The sequence below is a fragment of the Macaca thibetana genome, chromosome 3, assembly GCF_024542745.1.
Source record: "Macaca thibetana thibetana isolate TM-01 chromosome 3, ASM2454274v1, whole genome shotgun sequence".
Lineage (NCBI taxonomy): Eukaryota > Metazoa > Chordata > Mammalia > Primates > Cercopithecidae > Macaca > Macaca thibetana.
In genome coordinates, this window is record NC_065580.1 from 93,647,212 (window position 1) to 93,666,700 (window position 19,489).

The 19,489-nt window shown below is 37.7% G+C and overlaps 3 protein-coding genes across 13 annotated transcripts in view; 2 read left to right on the forward strand and 1 right to left on the reverse strand.

The window, feature by feature from the left end:
• The window catches only part of KLHL7 (kelch like family member 7), a 70,153-nt gene extending 60,898 nt beyond the window's left edge, over positions 1 to 9,255 (forward strand). For both annotated transcript variants that reach the window (XM_050783126.1, XM_050783127.1), the window contains exons 9-11: positions 1,431 to 1,632; positions 6,444 to 6,541; positions 7,845 to 9,255. In XM_050783126.1, coding sequence (XP_050639083.1) covers positions 1,431 to 1,632; positions 6,444 to 6,541; positions 7,845 to 8,128 — 584 coding nt within the window. In that variant the 3' untranslated portion in view covers positions 8,129 to 9,255. The remainder of the gene's footprint in view (positions 1 to 1,430; positions 1,633 to 6,443; positions 6,542 to 7,844) is intronic.
• Positions 1 to 19,489, forward strand: part of NUP42 (nucleoporin 42) — a 1,164,542-nt gene that overhangs the window by 1,131,285 nt on the left and 13,768 nt on the right. The window contains exons 2-3 of the mRNA XM_050783137.1: positions 14,834 to 15,051; positions 17,915 to 18,143. Of these exons, the coding sequence (XP_050639094.1) occupies positions 14,931 to 15,051; positions 17,915 to 18,143 (350 nt within the window). The 5' untranslated portion in view covers positions 14,834 to 14,930. The remainder of the gene's footprint in view (positions 1 to 14,833; positions 15,052 to 17,914; positions 18,144 to 19,489) is intronic.
• Positions 1 to 19,489, reverse strand: part of TOMM7 (translocase of outer mitochondrial membrane 7) — a 540,985-nt gene that overhangs the window by 342,856 nt on the left and 178,640 nt on the right. The window lies entirely within an intron of this gene.

Here is a 19,489-nt window from a genome sequence, read left to right on the forward strand (position 1 = left end):
GGGTGTGGGTGTGGATATAAAAACCTTTCTTATTGAATCGTGTGTTAGTGTCCAGTAGTGCTCTTTTTCTAAATGAATAATTTTTCTAAATGAATATTCTAGGTGCAGACTAGACACATAATAGCTTTTGTATGCTTTCATTTTCAAGTGATTTCTTCAGCATAAATAATGGGCTAATAAAGAAAACTAGGAAGACCAAGTAAACAGTTATACTTTTGGTCTGCATACTTAGGTTTTTACCCCCAACTATATGTCAAATGAATAAAAAAAAATCATTTCCTAATTGTAACCATTTTCTCTCTTTAAAAGCATTCTTCACGGGCTGTTATAATGTAGAATATTTCAAATACAAAAAATAAATCCTAAAGATGATAGACAGTAACTATTCTGTGGTACTGCAGATAACTTCATTTCTTCAGCCTTTGCTAAGTGTGTTTTTAGCTTAAATAGTTTTTTTTAATTTACTATATACTATATATTTTCCCATGGTGTCCACCCACTGAACCTACCAAATCAGAAATGTTTAAAAAGTTAAAAATAAATTATTTTTGGTCATGACCATTGCTTCTTCTAGTTGTTATTTTCTGATCTTTACTTTTCACAGACCTTAGTTGCAATGGAGAATTATAAAGGTGATGTTGTTTTTAAATCATTTGATATTAGCCCAGAATGGTGGGAGATGAGAAATAGTTTGGTAACTTCTAACATTTTTTGTCCTTGGGAAAGAAAAAAAAAAAAAAGCACTTAATCTTTAATAGTATCATTTCTAAAATTTTTTATTGAACTCCTGCAGTGTGTAGAAGTTTCAAAACATGATGAATGTATGTTTTGCCTTTAGGTTGTGTAATCAAAATACATCAGAAATATACATCAGTATTTTGAGAATATACTCAAGCAGGGACCAGTGTGATTTCAGGAAATACCACACTGAGAATAGTTAGGAAGTATAGTTTTGTTAATGGTGCTATAGCTATTCCAGAATATTAAATAAGAATATGATCAGATAGTAATTTTCGTATTTTAAGGTGTGGGTCTACCATCTGTCAGGAACTATTATGCTTTTCCACTTTATATAAACATTTGAAGCATGGATAATTCCCGTCATGCATAACGGGGCTTGAAGACATATATAAGGCTTCGTATTTAATTTTTCTTTTGAAATCAAATTTCTTTTTCTAAAGTTTAATTACCAATAAATAAGTCTTTCCAACAGATCCTTTTAAGGATGTTTTCCAGGGTCTATACAAACAGGATTATTAGTGTTTTCTTAAACTATTCCTACACTTTGTTGTTGTTGTTGTTGATTGAGTATGAAAATGGCCCTATGACCCTAAATTCTTCCTTCCTTAACTAGTAAGATCGACAGTCAGTTCTCTCCAAACCCCCGCACACACTAAAGTTAAGTATGATGGGGCCTTTTTCTTTTACAGGAAACTCAGCTCTGTATTTATTTGAGTGCTATGATACGAGAACTGAAAGCTGGCACACAAAGCCCAGCATGCTGACCCAGCGATGCAGCCATGGGATGGTGGAAGCCAATGGCCTGATCTATGTTTGTGGTGGAAGTTTAGGAAACAATGTTTCTGGGAGAGTGCTTAATTCCTGTGAAGTTTATGATCCTGCCACAGAAACGTATGTATCTATTTAAAACTTATTTTACAGTTAATTGTATTCTATAAGCTCTGTAGGAGATGTCAAAAGACCAGAGGAACCCAACAGAAGAATTTTGTCCTTGAGTGAAGAGTGTATATAAACTTTTAAGTGTGCTAGGCTCAAACAAAATGTTTTTGTTTGAGCGGTCAGGAAATGTAGAGGAGGAGGGGGGAATTTATGATCAGCAATAAATTTGTCCTTAATTAGAAATAGATTTGTCCTTAAATAGAAATATTAGACACTGGCTCATGACATTAATAAATCATGCCTCCCTAGTTCTTTTTAGGTGGTAACTTCCTAAGTATGTTTAGATTCATGTTTATTAAATAAAATTATTCTTAAATCAACTGCTTTTAAAAAGGCAAAGTGTATCAAAAAGGTAAAGTGCTAAAGAAATAACTGGTTAGCCAGTTTTTCTGACCTTGTAGTTAATGATGGAACACATTCAATGTGGCCAAAGGAAATGTGCTAATCATTGAATAATGGAGAGGAGACAAGGGCAGGGGTTGTGAGTAGTGACATTAAAGCTGATGAGGACATAAAACAGATGATATCCTAGTTGTACCTTTTATGGAAACATCCAAAGAGCTTTGATAAGAAAAGTCACTTGATCATATGGCTGAATTGCCCATTGTTCTTCCCTTACTAGAACAAGTTACTGGGTAAATATGTTCACTACAATGTTGTGCCAGAGTTGCATCAAAACTCTGGTGCTTGAAGTTTTATATTTAGGAAATACTGCCAAAGTACAAAACATGGAAGTCTTCAACTCCAGCTGCTGCTTTTTTAATAATTAAGAAATAAGAGACCAGGCACGGTGGCTCATGCCTGTAATCCCAGCACTTTGGGAGGCTGAGGCAGGCAGATCACTTGAGGTCAGGAGTATGAGATCAGTCTGGTCAACATGGCAAAACCCTGTCTCTACTAAAAATACAAAAACTAGCTGGGTTTTGTGGCACATGCCTGTAATCCACTACTTGGGAGGCTGAAGCAGGAAAATTGCTTGAACCCAGGAGGCAGAGGTTGCAGTGAGCCAAGATCGTGCCACTGCACTCCAGCCTGGGTGACAGAGCAAGACTCCATCTCAAAAAAAAAAAAAAAATTAAGAAATAAGAGTTTAATTATAAAATATGATTAATTATGTGCATTTATCTATTTATGACTCCCACCTATTTTTAAAAGATTTAAGGAAGCATAATCAATAACTTCTTTCCAATGCAAATAATAGAAAAGCAACTTGTCTTGAAATTTGCCTTTTGTTAAAGATGTTTACCAACTTTGCTCCCTTTCATGTGAACCTCTACCTTACTTCCCATAAACCCTAGGTTCAAAAAGTGTAACAGCATACTAGTTGGAAAACTGATTCATTCTGCTGTCTAATTATTTTTTATTTCTAAAAAATCTCTTAAAAGAGAAGCCATAACCATAAAAACTCCAGGTTTCTAATTTTTTACATCTTTATTCAGGCACTATCAATGTAAATTAGTATTGATTTTTTACTTACTTTTGTTCAAAGTAAAAATATAAAGGAGTTCTGCAGCTTCTGCATTTTTTAAAACTAGGTGAATATTCAGTTTCAGGAATATTTAAAAACTTACAAGACCTAACATTTCTTTCATTTTACATATATTGAGCTTAAATTTCAATTCTCTGTGTTCCCTTCAATGCCTTTAAATTTTCACAAATGAAAAGCTAGTATGAATATAATTATCCAACTCTCAAAATAAATGTTATATTATTTCCTTTTAAAAATGTTACCTAGTCCAGGTGTGGTAGTTCACACCTGTAATCCCAGCACTTTTGGAGGCCGAGGCTGGTGGATCATCTGAGGTCAGGAGTTCGAGACCAGCCTGACCAACATGGTAAAACTCTGTCTCTACTAAAGATACCAAAAAAAATTAGCCAGGCATGGTGGCACGTGCCTGTAATCCCAGCTATTCAGGAGGCTGAGGCAGGAGAATCGTTTGAACCCGGGAGGTAGAAGTTGTAGTGAGCTGAGATCACACCGTTGCACTCCAGCCTGGGCAACAAGAGTGAAACTCCGTCTCAAAAAAAAAAAAAAAAAAGTTAGCCAGCCAAGTTATTTTTTATAAGAATTTCTTCCCAATTTTGACATTTTAAGTGTTTTACAATTAGAGTGTGTTTAATTGGAAGCTGAAAAACTGAGCCTATGGACCATAGAAATACAAATAACACATGTTGTCACTCATGTGGGAGCTAAAAACGTTAATCTCATGGAGGTAGAGGGTAGAATGATGGTTATCAGAGGTTGGTTAACAAGTATAGAAATACAGTTAGGGTAAATTCTAATAGTCAGTAGTACAGTAGGGAGACTATAGTTAACAATAATTTATTGCATATTTCAAAATAGCTAGAGAAGAACTGGAATGTTCCCAAGACAAAGAAAATATATTCCTCAGCAGCCACATGGGAGGCCTGGGTTCCTTCCCTAGCCCAAAAAGAAACAAAAAGGAAAGATAAATGTTTGCGATGATAGATAATGCAGTTACTCTGACTTAATCATTACACATGGTATACATGTGTCAAAATATCACAGGTACCATAAAAATATGTACATGTATTATGTATCGCATTTTTAAAATCAATTTTGAAAAAGATGGAGAGGAGCAGAAGCTCATAATAAAGTAACAAACTGAAGAAAGAAATTATGCCTGTGGAAACAATGTGACACAGTTTGAGCTGTCAGAATTTTAAGAAACGCTTGCTTTTTTTTTTTTTTTTTTTTTTTTTTTTGAGACAGAGTCTGGCTCTGTCACCATGCTAGAATGCAGAGGCATGATCTCAGCTCACTGCAACCTCTGCCTCCCAGGTTCAAGCGATTCTCCTGCCTCAGCCTCCTGGGTAGCTGGGATTACAGGTGCACGCCACCACACCGGCTAATTTTTGTATTTTTAGTAGAGACGGGGTTTCACCATGTTGGCCAGAATGGCCTCGATCTCTTAACCTCGTGATCCGCCTGCCTCGGCCTCCCAAAGTGCTGGGATTACAGGCGAAGAAATGCTTCTGAACATTAAACTTAAGATTGCAGATAGCAGGGACCTAGTTCGTCCTCCACATGTGAATTATAGGAGGAAGGGGAATTTGCGAAACTTTTTTCTAAACCTTCAGGAGATTTAGATATACATAAATACATGCTCTCTTTTTGTATCATTAACATAGTATATGGAGAAGAAAGTGATATGTAAATGGAATTTTTCCAAGTCAAATACTATGTTTAATGCATGATGATAGCTCAGTCTATAAATCTCACTGCATGCAGGGCAGTAAAGACCTAGTTTTTACTGCTTTCCCACTTCCGAGCTGTATGCCGGTCATTTCACCTGGATGAGGGTGTTTTTCCTAAAAACAGGAGCCATGCTGTCCACCTCACCTTAACAGAGTACTTCGAAAATGAGAGTGGTGACTGTCAAACCATTTTTAAAACAATATATAAATGTAAGACAAAAGAATTGTTAATATTTCAGAGTTAATCATGGTGCCCTAATTACGTTTTATAAAGTTAAATTCATCAAATTGTTTTGTTTGTTTGTTTGTTTGTTTTTTGAGACAGAGTCTCGCTCTGTCGCCCAGGCTGGAGTGCAGTGGCACCATCTCGGCTCACTGCAAGCTCCACCTCCCGGGTTCACGCCATTCTCCTGCCTCAGCCTCCCGAGAAGCTGGAACTACAGGCGCCCGCCACCGCGCCCGGCTAATTTGTATTTTTAGTAGAGGCGGGGTTTCACCGTGTTAGCCAGGATGGTCTCGGATCTTCTGACTTCGTGATCCACCCGCCTTGGCCCCCCAAAGTGCTGGGATTACAGGTGTGAACCACCGCGCCTGGCTGGCCTTCAAATTGTTTTAAAGAAGAAATATAAACAATAATTATAGAGAGTTACACTTATGCCAAGTTTCCCTTTTGTTGTTGTCCTTACTGTTGTTTGGAGTCTTTTGGTTTAAGTTAGCTGCTAAAAGCACAAGCCTATGTGCCAGTACCACCTTCACAATCACAAATGTCAGACTTGGGAGTGTATGCAGAAGAAGGTATTAAATCTCAGAAAAAAAAATAACTAAACTCTATTGTCTGTGTGTATATGTATAATGCTGCTACTTGTGAATTAATATCCTTTAACTCTTGTGTCCACATTTATATTCTCAGCTTCATTATTTATAATAGTGGCTGTGAACAGAGCACCATGAGTTACTAAACTTGACAGAATGATAGTACTTTTTTGTTACCAGAGCAACATAGACTTCTTAATGTAGATTTAAAGATGGACATGTGAATAGTAACAGATACTATTAATTTCCTGATTGCCTGAGGCCCATTATAAGTTTGTGTTTTACTTACACATGTATAAATAATAATTAAAGCTACGTGTGATAGAACTAGTTCATATTTCCTGCCAGCAGAGGTGTGAAGAAAGAAAAAAGAATTATTTCTTTATCTTCTAAGTATCTTCCTCTTCTTTTTTGTTCCCATATTACAAGTTTTTATGAACCTCAGGAAATGGATTTCCTCTAAAAATGTGTTTTTTAATAGTCAGATATCCTCATTTTCTTATATCCTATCAGAATTGAAAGGAATAAAATCCCTGTTTACCCCATGTATTAATAAATTACCCATAATCATTGTTAAACTTTTGTTTTCTACCCTTCTAGACATTTTGTGTGTATATGTACACATATGTGAGTAGTAAATAAGCACTTAATTAGAATAATAGACCTTTCTTATTAGTATGAGTTCTTTTACTTCCTGTAAACAAGCACACTAAAATCTTTAATTTTTTCAGATGGACTGAGCTGTGTCCAATGATTGAAGCCAGAAAGAATCATGGGCTGGTATTTGTAAAAGACAAGATATTTGCTGTGGGTGGTCAGAATGGTTTAGGTATGTGATGTTAATTCACTGTTCCACTTTCCTGATGAGTTTGCTGATACTTCCTTAAATTATTGAAGCATTTTTTTTAAATCTAGATAGCATTTGCCATGCATATTATTATATCTATTTTTATAGTTTCTGGGAATTAACATACTTGATAAAATATTGCAGGATGTTAAACATTCTTGTTTATGAAATGTCGCAGTGGTCACCAGTCATTGTGACAATTTTAGATGGCTGCTATACATTTCCAGATACCTCCTGGGGAATGATGTCACACCAGCTTAAGAACTATTGAGCAATAGAAATATGTGAACCTTAAAAAACCTTTAGAAACTTTTTAAATACAAGTTTTAAGGCTTGTATGCAGGGCCTAAATGGTAAAGTTTCCTAAATATTTTTAAACATTGCATGAAAATATCAATATTGTAATTTTTTTTTTTTTTTTTTTTTTTTTTTGAGATGGAGTCTCGCTCTGTCGCCCAGGCTGGAGTGCAGTGGCGCGATCTCCGCTCACTACAAGCTCCGCCGCCTCCCGGGTTCATGCCATTCTCCTGCCTCAGCCTCCCTAGAAGCTGGGACTACAGGCGCCCGCCACCACGCCCGGCTAATTTTTTTTGTATTTTTAGTAGAGACGGGGTTTCACCATGTTCGCCAGGATGGTCTCCATCTCCTGACCTCGTGATCCACCCGCCTGGGCCTCCCAAAGTGTTGGGATTACAGGCGTGAGCCACCGCACCCGGCCCAATATTGTAATTTTTAAATGACTAAATTTGGCATTTTATATTCGTAAATGATGTACTAAAGAATCTTAAATAATTTTATTAAATGAAAGAGAGTCGGAACTGAATCTAGACACAAGCTTCATTTTAGTCAGTACATTAAAGCATTACTTAAATGTAACAAATAACATCTTTTCCTTCTTGTGTCCCCGCCCATTGCTATTTTCCATAAAGTGCTAAAAGATAAGAGGGAAAAGAAGGACATTTGAATAATTATAGTCAAAGTTAATCAGAGGGGAAATCACTAATCTGTTTATTTTGCATTTTTCCAGAATAGATAGAATATGTTTAATTTTGTAGGAAAAAAATCAATATTTAAAAAGAAATATTAAATTTCTATTGTGTTAAAATAAGAGTAAGAATTTAGGTGGTGGCTATGTGGACATTCATTGTAAAATGATTACAATTTTTCTGTGTGTTTGAAAATTTTCACAATAAAATATTGGAAAAATACAAAAAGTTATTACTTTAAGAAACCTTAGAATTTTTCATACAGTTTTTCATGTTGTTCATGTTTTATTCTTTTAAAGGTGGTCTGGACAATGTGGAATATTACGATATTAAGTTGAACGAATGGAAGATGGTCTCACCAATGCCATGGAAGGGTGTAACAGTGAAGTGCGCAGCAGTTGGCTCTATAGTTTATGTCTTGGCTGGTTTTCAGGGTGTTGGTCGATTGGGACACATTCTGGAATATAATACTGAAACGGACAAATGGGTTGCCAACTCCAAAGTTCGTGCTTTTCCAGTCACAAGTTGTTTAATTTGTGTTGTCGATACTTGTGGAGCAAATGAAGAGACCCTTGAAACATGAAAAATGAGTGGACTTCAGAATCATCAGAGACTCAAAAATATAGCCACCAGTGCTTTGTTCCAAGAGTTTGGTGACAAAGTTTTGGTTTGGTGTTTTGGTAAAGAAAGTTTCAAGTGAAATGAGGTTCCTATTCAATAGATGTTTCTTTTATATGGATTTCCTTAATTCAAAGATCATATTTTAGCTGACCACAAAACCAAGAACATATCTAGCAAGAAAACTTGAAAAAGTATAAGCATTTGTTAAAAATATGAATTTCTTGAATGAATTTCACATTTGTAACTATGATTTTGGCAGAATGGCAGATTGGCTCATCAGTGAAGCGCAGTATCTTAGCTCTAGATTCTGTTTTCATGCATCACAGAAGTGCTACGTGGTTAGGTCTGTTTGTGCTCAGTCAAGAACTAAGAAATAGTATGAACTGTAAGTCAAGATGGGCAACTCAGATGGAGCAGCTTAGTCTCACATAGTTTGCTTGTCTTTATTTATTTTTCTAGTGCCAAATGTATTCCATTTTTAAAGTAAGCCAGAGTGAGTCAAGGCATATACACACTTTCTCAAAAAACTTCCTAAACAGATTTGGGGGTTTAATGTGTCCAACTCCTCATGAAATGTATTCGATCCACTTAAATATATTCCATATTTTTAACACAAAATGTAAAGCTTAGCACCAATCATTAATTTATGTATGTTTTATTCAGTGGTTAAAAAAGGATTCTGCCTCTTTAGTCCTCACTGTTAAATAAAATCCAATCATAATAAGTGATTAACTAGCAAAAGGTTAAGCTATTTATAGCAAATTTCTAGATCATTAGAAAAGCACTGGTAGTTGTACCACAATATCAGTGTTGACTTTGAACTTCTTTAAAGAGATCATGAATTATTTTCCCTTAGCCAAAACATGAGATATTTAACCTAGTTGTCTCTAAAAGTTTTGTAATCATGAGTTATATATATGTCATCTCCTATTCATTGCTTTTATGTGATCAATAAATCTTTTACAAACCCAACTACTCATTTCTTTTCTAGTAATACTTTGCCTTTTTCACTGTGTATGGAATGAACCATGTAAAGCTGTCACCATCAATGTTTTTATCTGATAATATTAAATATTTTTTAACTTAAAATAGGCCACTCAATTTATTCGTTCTTCAAGTATGTTAGGTAATGGCTGTTTTTAGAATTTGTGAAGCAGTGTCTCTTAATTTTCAGTTTTCTTTATACAGAGGTTATAATAGTCTTAAACCCTAAAAATGTTTAAATCAAAAAGGAATTAGGAAAAACATAATGATAGCTATATTTCTATTTGTGTAGGTTTTTTAATGTACAGAACAGCTTTATTGAGATATAATTCACATACCATACAGTTCACCATTTAAAGTATACTATTCAGGCCAGGCACAGTGGCTCACGCCTGTAATCCCAGCATTTTCGGAGGCCAAGGCAGGTAGATCATTTGAGGTCAGGAGTTCAAGACCAGCCTGGCCAACATGATGAGACCCTATCTCTACTAAAAATAGAAAAATTAGCCAGGTATGGTGGTGCGCACCTGTAGTCCCAGCTACTCAGGAGGCTGAGGCAGGAGAATTGCTTGAACCTGGGAGACAGAGGTTGCAGTGAGCTGAGATTGTGCCACTTGATTCCAGCCTGGGCAACAGAGCAAGACTCCTTCTCAAAAGAAGAAAAAAGCAAAATACAAACATAAAAAGGAAAACATAGGGCCCCCAATCCAGTATGACCTTACTTTAATTACACCTGTAAAGACCCCATTTCCAAACGAGGTCACATTCTGAGTTTCTGGGTAGACATGAATTTGGGGAGACGCTGTTCAACACAGAAAACCTCCCAAATACCATAGCCCTAGGCAACCACTAATCTACTTTCTGTCTCTAGATTTGACTATTCTGAACATTTTTAGTAGGGTTTTCAATTTTGCACTCTAGTGAAAAATGTGTCTACTTTAATTTTTTTTGAGGATGAAATATTCATTTATTATATTAAAATATAGCTATATAATTTGACAATCTCCTATGTAGAATATACAGTACCTGTTTGAGATATTTTAAGTACACTAGCATTTCCTTTTAGGCTGTGTCAATTGACTAGAACACACTAGTAAATACATACACAGGTTTGGTGTGGATTATAATGAAGTAGTTTTTTTCCTTAGTAATCTGTATCATAATTCCTAATTAGTGTCTTTTTCTGCCTTGGAAATTTCTACAGAATTGTCAATATCGGGATAGTGGGTAAAAGTACACCCACCATACTGACAAGCACATTTTCTATTTTGTTCCCCAAAACTTCCTGTCCTGTAAAGTGCTCTGCTTGCTTTTTAGTAGACATTTGATAAGTTAATGTTATATCCTTTGCAGTGATACTATTTTGATGACAAAGTAATTCAGTTTATGCTTTCAAAAATCACAATTTGGACAGAAAAGTTTAGCATCTTTAAAAAGTTGTTGCTATTAAAAAAAAAATACACTTGTGACTTTGTGGCCTAGCTGGCAAAAACTTGACATATCGTCCCATGAAAATTTTGAGTCATGAATTATTTTGACATGACAGTATTACTAACAAAATCAAAATCAGCCATTTAATAAAGAATTATTCCACCAAGCAGTCTATATTCCTTTTGCCATATATACTGTTAACAGCAAAAATTTTGGATTTGCTACATACGCACGGGTAAAGGAGGTATTCAGAGGAAATTTTGCTTTCTAAGGTTATACCAAAGACTTGAGAAAATCCAATTTACTCCCACATGGCACCAAACCAGCTCTCACTGAGAGTCATTATTTGGACTCTTTAAGTCCAAATAATTTGTCCTTTTAATGAAAGGACATTTTACAGGTGGCATCATTCAGCATTTGATAAATTCTTCCTTTAAATATCCTCCTCCCGGCCGGGCGCGGTGGCTCAAGCCTGTAATCCCAGCACTTTGGGAGGCCGAGACGGGCAGATCACGAGGTCAGAAGATCGAGACCATCCTGGCTAACATGGTGAAACCGCGTCTCTACTAAAAAATAAAAAAACTAGCCGGGCGTGGTGGCGGGTGCCTGTAGTCCCAGCTACTCGGGAGCCTGAGGCAGGAGAATGGCATGAACCCGGGAGGCGGAGCTTGCAGTGAGCTGAGATCCCGCCACTGCACTCCAGCCTGGGCAACAGAGCAAGACTCTGTCTCAAAAAAAAGAAAAAAAAAAAAAAAATCCTCCTCCCTCTTTACAGTTGCCTCAAAAGACTTTAAAAAGCTTGAATCCACTTTTATCTTCCTAACCTTCCTCCTTCCCAAGATGATTCACACTACTTTAGAAAAAATTAAAATTAAAAAAAAAAAGAAGTCTGTGCTGGGAAATTGTTTGAAATGTTGCCCTTATTAACTAGAAATCTTTTTACTCTCCAGAGCTTTACGCCCTCTCTCATAACAGATTTAAAATGAGGTTCAAGATCTAGTTTGAATCTTACAGAAATTCCCTCAAACATTATCTTCTAACCCTCTTTAATTTGCTCCCACTATCTATGTTTTCCAAGAGTACTTTATTTCTATAGTTGTTCTTTTGTACAGTATGCCATTCTTGTTTCATGTTATCCTCTCTGGTGATATTTTAGTTTCTTTAACTTTCAAAATATTTTGGTGTTTTTGTTTTCTCTAACTTCTTTTTCTGTTTCTTTGCTGTGCTCTTTCCTATTGGCATCTGCCTTCAAATGTCTAGTCCCTGACTGTGCATTTGTATTTATAATGAGACATTTGAAAATTGATAATTCAGGGGTACAAGGGTGAGCTTAATCAGTGAACTTCATTATATGATGAGGAGACGGCCAACTATTTTTGTTGCTGGTCCATAAGAGATACATAGGTATTTTTCTGGGCTGTTTGACTCACCATTCAATAAGCATAAGCCCTCTCTGTACCTTATGTCCTAGAATCTGAAGTGTCTCTTGTTCCCTTTTACTGGGGGAGGAATCCTATCTCCTATCAAGTTGAGACAGTTGTGTCATCCAATTGGAAGGGGAGGCAGCAGTATTTTTACTCTGCCATCTTGAAGAAATCAGAAGTTTCCTTCCTGTAACCCCACTCTCCTGATTTCCACCTATACCCATCACCAAACTGATCACTACCAAGTTCTGCAAGCCCTAGGCTCTCCTTGTCTCACACACACTCCACCTAGACAGTCTCAACCGGCATTCTGACCTTGCCCCTCTCTACCTTCACCAAGCACTGGGCTTACCCTCACTTAAGTTTCAGCCACCACTGGTATTATTTTAGGTATCTAATCCCAGCAGAGTCCTTATACATGCTGACATTTGCAGGAATGAGAAGTCAGTGGCTACAAAGCAATTCTGGTTAACACAAGGAGATAATAAAATAAATATATTAAGGTTAATGAAAGCCAAGTTTCTTGTTATCAATGGAGTTAAAAATAGAGGAAAATAAAATGAATCATGTGATTTTGGATTGAAATTGGAGATTATCAGTGTGAACTCAAGTTTTTTCTTTTTTTTCATAGTCTTTGATATAGAAGACATAATAGTTTTAATATATAAAATATAGAAATGTTTGATGTAAATGTTTGTGTTTGTTTATACTTATGTATTTCCCAGCAATGTTCATGAGAGCAAAGACATCCCAGTAGCAATAAGCACATTAAAGCTCAGATTTTGGTTTCTAAGCAGCACCAAAAGGACCCCTGGAGAAATAACTGATTTCAGGACTGGAGTAGAGAATGTAAAAATGAGCCTGGAACATGTCTAGATCAGAAAGTAAAAAAGTGCTCAAGTAATCATGGTGATTTTTTTTTCCTTTTTCAAAAGTACAAAGGAGCTTAAAGGGGCTCCCGCTGGCCAAATTGGAGATGATTTGAGCGTCAAAATAAATAATGGTAGTAATGGATTATAACCCACTGAGTAACATTAGAAATCATGAGTCCATACTGATATGAATAAATAAGGAGCTAAAAGTTGAATGAACAATCAGATTTTTAGATACTTTCAAAGTACCTCCCCACAAAATTCTTATTAATAACAAAAAGGAAAAGAATAACTTTATGGGAGAGCGGCTTGGCAGACACCACCTTAAGCAAGTGATCAATTGAGTATTACAAGTAACAGGACAAATTGAAACTGTGCACAACCTGCAATGTGAAAACCGCAGCATCACTTCTGTGATAATCCTGCCAAAGATGCATAATCTGAATCTAATCAAGAGAAAACATCAAACAGACCTGCACTAAGGAACTTCTACAGTATAACCAGCCTGTAGTCTTTAATGGTGTCAAGGTTATGAAAAGGAAAAACAAAAAAAGCTTCCAAATTGAAGGAGACAAAAGAAATATGCCTAAGCAACAATGATTCTGAACTGAACCCTTTTCCTCTAAAGGACAATATTGGGACATTTGGCAAAACATAAATGGAGTCTAAGGATTAGAGAGTAGTAGTGCATCAGTATCAATGTCCTAATTTTGTTGATTGTGTTGTGGTTATATAGAATGCCCTGGTTTGTTTGTAGAAAATATACAGTAAGTATTTGGATGATGGGGCATTAGGTCTGCAACATAGTCTCAAATGGTTCAGGAAAAAAGTTCTTTGTACTGCTATTTGTAACTTTTCCATAAATTTGTTTCAAAATAAATGAATTGCCTTGATTAAAGAAAATAAAAAACTAGTTTGGACAAGTAGTTCCCGTCCTGTAGATTCTGTCTTCAAAATCCAAACAAATTACATGAGCAAGAATGATGGCTCACTCCCAGCCCAATAATCCTAAAACCACCAGCACAAACCTGTAAGCCAACAAAGTCAGATTTATTGACTTATTGCAATCAAGAAGACTGCACACCAGAGGACCTGTGGGGTGTCTCACCGTACAAAATAAAAGGTAGTTATTGTATGTTTTGGCAGGGAGAGTGAAGTTTAGGTGAAATTTAAATGAAATCTCAAAACATAGCTGTGTGTAAAGGCATTAACATCAGGTCTGGACGAGAACTGAATGTAGGGCATGTTTCCTTGGAAACTGCAAAGTTAAGAAAATATATAATGTTTTCAGAAACCGTTTATATGAATGAAGCTCTACACCTAGGTAGAAATTGAGGCTGCTTCTCTGCGTCAGAGAGACTTAGATCCTCCAGGCAAGGATGGGACGTTTCACTGGTTCTGATATAATTTCAAATAGCAACGTTTATGTGGACTTGAAAGAACAAGGTTTCTGAGTGTGTAGTAAGAATGTACTACTCACTCAAAGGGGTAATACTTTTCCGTTGCAGTATGTCCTAAAAGAAACATTGTTTCCTCTTAACGTCACGTCTGGCTTTATTTGACTCTGTTATCCATTCAGATGAAAGGCTGGGCATTTTGTTACTTTCTCAACCCAAGCTAAGTTTTACTGTCTTAGCAAGAACGACTCGGTCTCGCAAATCATAGCTAAGTCTCCTCTCAGGGCCTTGCTGAAGTTGTGCGTTTGCTTGCTCCGCTTTCCCCTCATTTTGGGCCTCAAGCCTTCCTGTAGTCCGAGGCCCTGCACCGGGGTCAAACGCGCCTCCGGTCTTCACGTAACCGTTCAAGCATCCCGCCTTCCCAGGACACACTCAAGCGTCAGAGCGGTCCGCTCTTCTCAAATCTTATTGGCTCAAGTCCACGCGTCTCATGGCACTGGCGGGGGGTGAGACAGGCGGAAAAAGGCCTTCCCCCGGCGCGAGAAGATGACGTCACAGTAGCCCGGCCGGGCGCGGAAGTTGCCTGGGGCTCTCTGCCCAGTAACTGGCATCCACTGGTGCCGACCGAAGACCCCTCCGTCGGCAGCGCAGTTGCAATGGCCATTTGTCAATTCTTCCTTCAAGGCCGGTGCCGCTTTGGAGATCGGTGCTGGAACGAACATCCTGGTGCCAGGGGTGCAGGAGGAGGACGGCAGCAACCGCAGCAGCAGTCTTCAGGTGAATGTCCTCTGCATCCTCCGCGGTAACCGAGCCGTGAAGGGCCGGCTGGCGGGGACCGGACGTCCCACCTGTGTCCCAGTGCTGGTGACCCCAACGTGCCCACATCGCTGCCTTGCCGGCCCCAATGGGCCCTGCACAACGTTTTTAAACCGAGGGTTTTATCTACATATTATTCATGGGGTCCGTTTTTATTGAGCTTCAGAGGACCTGGGTTTGGGCCTGGATGCTTTTGCGAAACTGAGTTTTTAAATCGGAATTAACTATCGAAACTACCTTGTAGGTAAATGCCGTAATTGAATATAATTATTACTAAGTTGTTTTTTCGAGGGTGAGGCTAGCAGCTTGGGTCAGAATCAGGACTTCATTTGGGATAAGTCGTGGACTTCTTTGAAAATCTAATAAAACCGGCCAGGTGCGGTGGCTTACGCCTGTAATCCCAGCACTTTGGCAGGCCGAGGCGGGCGGATCACGAGGTCAGGAGTTCGAGACCAGCCTGACCAACATGGTGAAACCCCCGTCTCTACTAAAAATACCAAAAAAAAAATTAGCCGGGCGTGGTGGCGCGCGCCTGTAATCCCACCTACTCAGGAGGCTGAGGCAGGAGAATCGCTTGAACCCGGGAGGTGAAGGTGGCTGTGAGCCAAGATCGCGCCACCCAACTCCAGTCTGGGCGACAGAGCGAGATTCTGTCTCAAAAAAAAAAGAAAAGAAAAGAAAAGAAAATCTAATAAAACCTATAGAGCCATACCGCAGAAAAAATGCACCTGCTCATAAATTTGGGGTGAAATTGGGAAGGTGGGAAGTCCAGTAACTCTCCGGGAGATGAGGAAAGGGGATGTGGGGGCCTCGTTAATCTAATCCCTGGGCCTAGATCATTGTCAAAGCTTTTTATCTTAAAGGAAAGGAGAGATTAGACGTGAAACCTTAGAACAACACAAGATTTTAAAGATCGGGTTAATAATTAGGTGCTGCCTCCCTTCCTTCCCCTCCTTTAGGGCTCTTCATGTGATGTGATGTGGTGTGGTGTGGTGTGGTGTGGTGTGGTGTGATGTGATATTTTGAGACAGCGTCTTGCTCTCTCAGGCAGCTCACTGCGACCTCCACCTCCCAGGCTCAAGCGATTCCCACGCCTCAACCTCCCGAGTAGCTGGAATTACGGATGCCCGCCACCATGCCCTTGAAAAGTTTTGTATTTTTAGTAGAGACAGGATTTCGCCATGTTGGCCAGACCGGTCTTGAACTCGTGACCTCAGGTGATCCGCCCGCTTCGGTCTTTCAAAGTGCTGAGATTACAGGCGTGAGTGACCGCGGCAGGCTACGTCTAACCTTTAAACCTTGTATTGCTTGATGGTTTCACGTCTGATCCCACTTAAGGGAAGACAGTCCTTTTATTTCATCCACAATTAATCTAGTGAAATATTTCAAACCAAAAATTGGGACTCAGGTCTGAAGAATGTGAGTGTAAACAAAATTTAGCAGACAAACTTTGTATTTAGCTCCCAGAAACAAATGAATGTTTCTAGAATTTTAAGTATGAAGACCAAAAGCAATATTTAAAAAAAAAAAAAAAAAAAAAGGAGGAAGTGAGTTTCTTCAGTTATATCATACCCCAGTGAAATTTGGAATTTTAGAAGTAGATACCATTAACTCCTACTTGAAGGATCTGGTCTAGCAATCTCCACTTTTTTGTTGTTGTTGTTATTATTAGGGTAGTTTAGAGTTGCAGGATGAACTTTCACAACTGGGCATGTTTGTCATTCCAACTTTTGATATATTTAATGGCTTATCTCCTAATTCAGTCAGAAACAAGATGAATTACCTTAAACTTGGCCCCAACAAGGAAGTGATGAGTAAATGAGATTGCTAAAGTGATTTTAAAAAACAAAACCAATATGTAAACAGAGGAGATAATCTTCATTTTGATATTTATGAAATATTGGAAAGCTACTCATAGAGGAACTACATGCATTTTGTTCACATGTAAATACCATGTATAATCTCTCCGTGAAAATAGGTGTGTAGGTGCTTGCCCAGAGAAAAGACTGCATCAAATAGACTTAAGCATCTGTCCAAAAACAGAGGGTAGAATCTAATCTTTCATATTCAAGAAACTAATTCAATGTCCATTTTTCAGCCTTTACTACAATATAGGGCCTGGTGGGGGAGCAAAGAATGATAAAAACACAAGTTTTTATCCTGAAGGAGTTTATGATTTATGATGCATGCCTTCTGTCAACTCGACTATCAAGCAGTTGTTTATTTAATAAGCTTTGTCAGCTGAATTTAGTAAAATATCACTATTTTTCTATATTATTTTCTTCTGAATCTCAAACAGAAATGCAATTGGCCACTATATGATTTGTTGATATTACAACCTAACTACTGTCTGTAAATAAAAAATGAAGAGATTGTCATTTAAAATGAGTTTAAATGTAGTGCTTGTTGAATCTTTCTATGATGTCTAGACATACTAAGATACAAAGATTTTTGAGATTTAAAAGAACAGTTGCTGGACACAGTAGCTCATGCCTGTAATCCCAGCACTTTGGGAGGCCAAGGCGGCTGGATTGCTTGAGCCCAGGAGTTCGAGACCAGCCCACGCAATATGGCAAGACCCTGTCTCTACAAAAAGTACAACAATTAGCCAGACATGGTGGTGTGCAAAAAACGCCTGTGGTCCCAGCTACTCAGGAGGCTGAGGTGGGAGGATTGAGCCTGGGAGGTTGAGGTTACAGTGAGCCAAGATCATGCCACTGTCCTCCATCCTGGGCAACAGAGTGAGACCCTATCTCAATTAAAAAGAAATAAAATAAAAAGAAAAGTTGCTAGCAAAATTATTTTGTTTTATTGTTTATTTTAGGTAATAATAGACGTGGATGGAATACCACTAGCCAGAGATACTCCAATGTCATCCAGCCATCCAGTTTCTCCAAATCCACACCATGGGGGGGCAGCAGAGATCAAGAAAAGCCATCTTTCGGTTCTTTTGATTCTGGAGCTTCAACTAACAGGAAAGAAGGCTTTGGATTGTCTGAGAACCCATTTGGTTCACTTAGTCCTGATGAGCAGAAAGATGAAAAGAAACTTCTGTAAGTGAAAGCTTTCAGGAAAATTACTATCCATTTGCTTATGTCTTTTCAAAAGCACCTACAATCTTTGTATTTTGTTTTCTCTTTTTTTGTAACATCTTTTCATAATACAATATTTTCTTTAAAAAAGAAATAATGCATTATTTTTAAATCAGAGTAAGCAAAAAAAAGTCACCCACAATCCTATCACTCATAGATAGCCACTCTTTTGCTATGTATTATCCTAAACTTTATTTCACTTAAAAATATATTATCTTTCTATAATAGTAGAGTGCCTTCCTAGGGATAATTATGCTTTTTCCACTTTGTGTTGATAACACTATATTGTGAATATCTTTCTAAGATTAGTCCTCCTTAAGTTCATTCTAACTTACAAGTCCTTTACAAAGTGTGATGTAATTTAGAACAACTTGTAAACTTGGAGGTCACTTATACCATCTCTGTCTCTCTCTCTCTATTTATTTATTTAGAGATGGAGTCTCGCTCTGTTGCCCAGGCTAGAGTGCAGTGGTGCAATCTCAGCTTGTTGCAGCCTCCACCTTCCAGGCTCAAGCCATTCTCCTGCCTCAGCCTCCCAAGTAGCTGGTATTACAGGTGCCTGACACCACGCCAGCTCATGTTTTGTGTTTTTAGTAGAGATGGGGTTTCACCATGTTGGCCAGGTTGGTCTTGAACTCTTGACCTCAAGTGATCTGCCTGCCTCAGCCTCCCAAAGTGCTGGGATTATAGGCATGAGCCACCATACCCAGTCACATATCTTATTTATTTCTAAAACTTTTACTTGGATTATCCTATTCAAACTGATCTCATTTGATTTCCTACATTTATTGTGAGGTAGATATATGACATTTCTTGAGAATATTTACGGTAAAATTTATGGCTGGTGTCAAAACAATGCTTGGCTATCTGTAATGTTCCCTCAACTCATGGTGACCAGGATGGAATTTAAATGTAACTGGTTAGTCTTTTACTTCTCCTAATTAAATCAGAACCAGTTGTAGATATTTTGAGCCATGTACCATATACAGCTGATTTTTTTTAAGTAAATGAACAAACAAAACCTTACTTTCTGCATTTGTTACAGTCCTAAATTTAATACAGTTTTCTCTGTGATAATTCTCCTTTTATTGACATAGTCTAAGTAGGAAGAAACTAATTTACAGCCGAATCTACCCATGGCATTACCACAGATTAGTTGTATGGATGTGGGTCTGTTTCCCCTGTTGCAAAATGCGAGAATTAGATAAAATGATCTCTGAAGTCCTATAACCCACCTTTAAAATATTATGATTCTGTATCACGTAAGTGGTACTTTGTTCTTCCCAGTTAAATGATTATTGATGTTT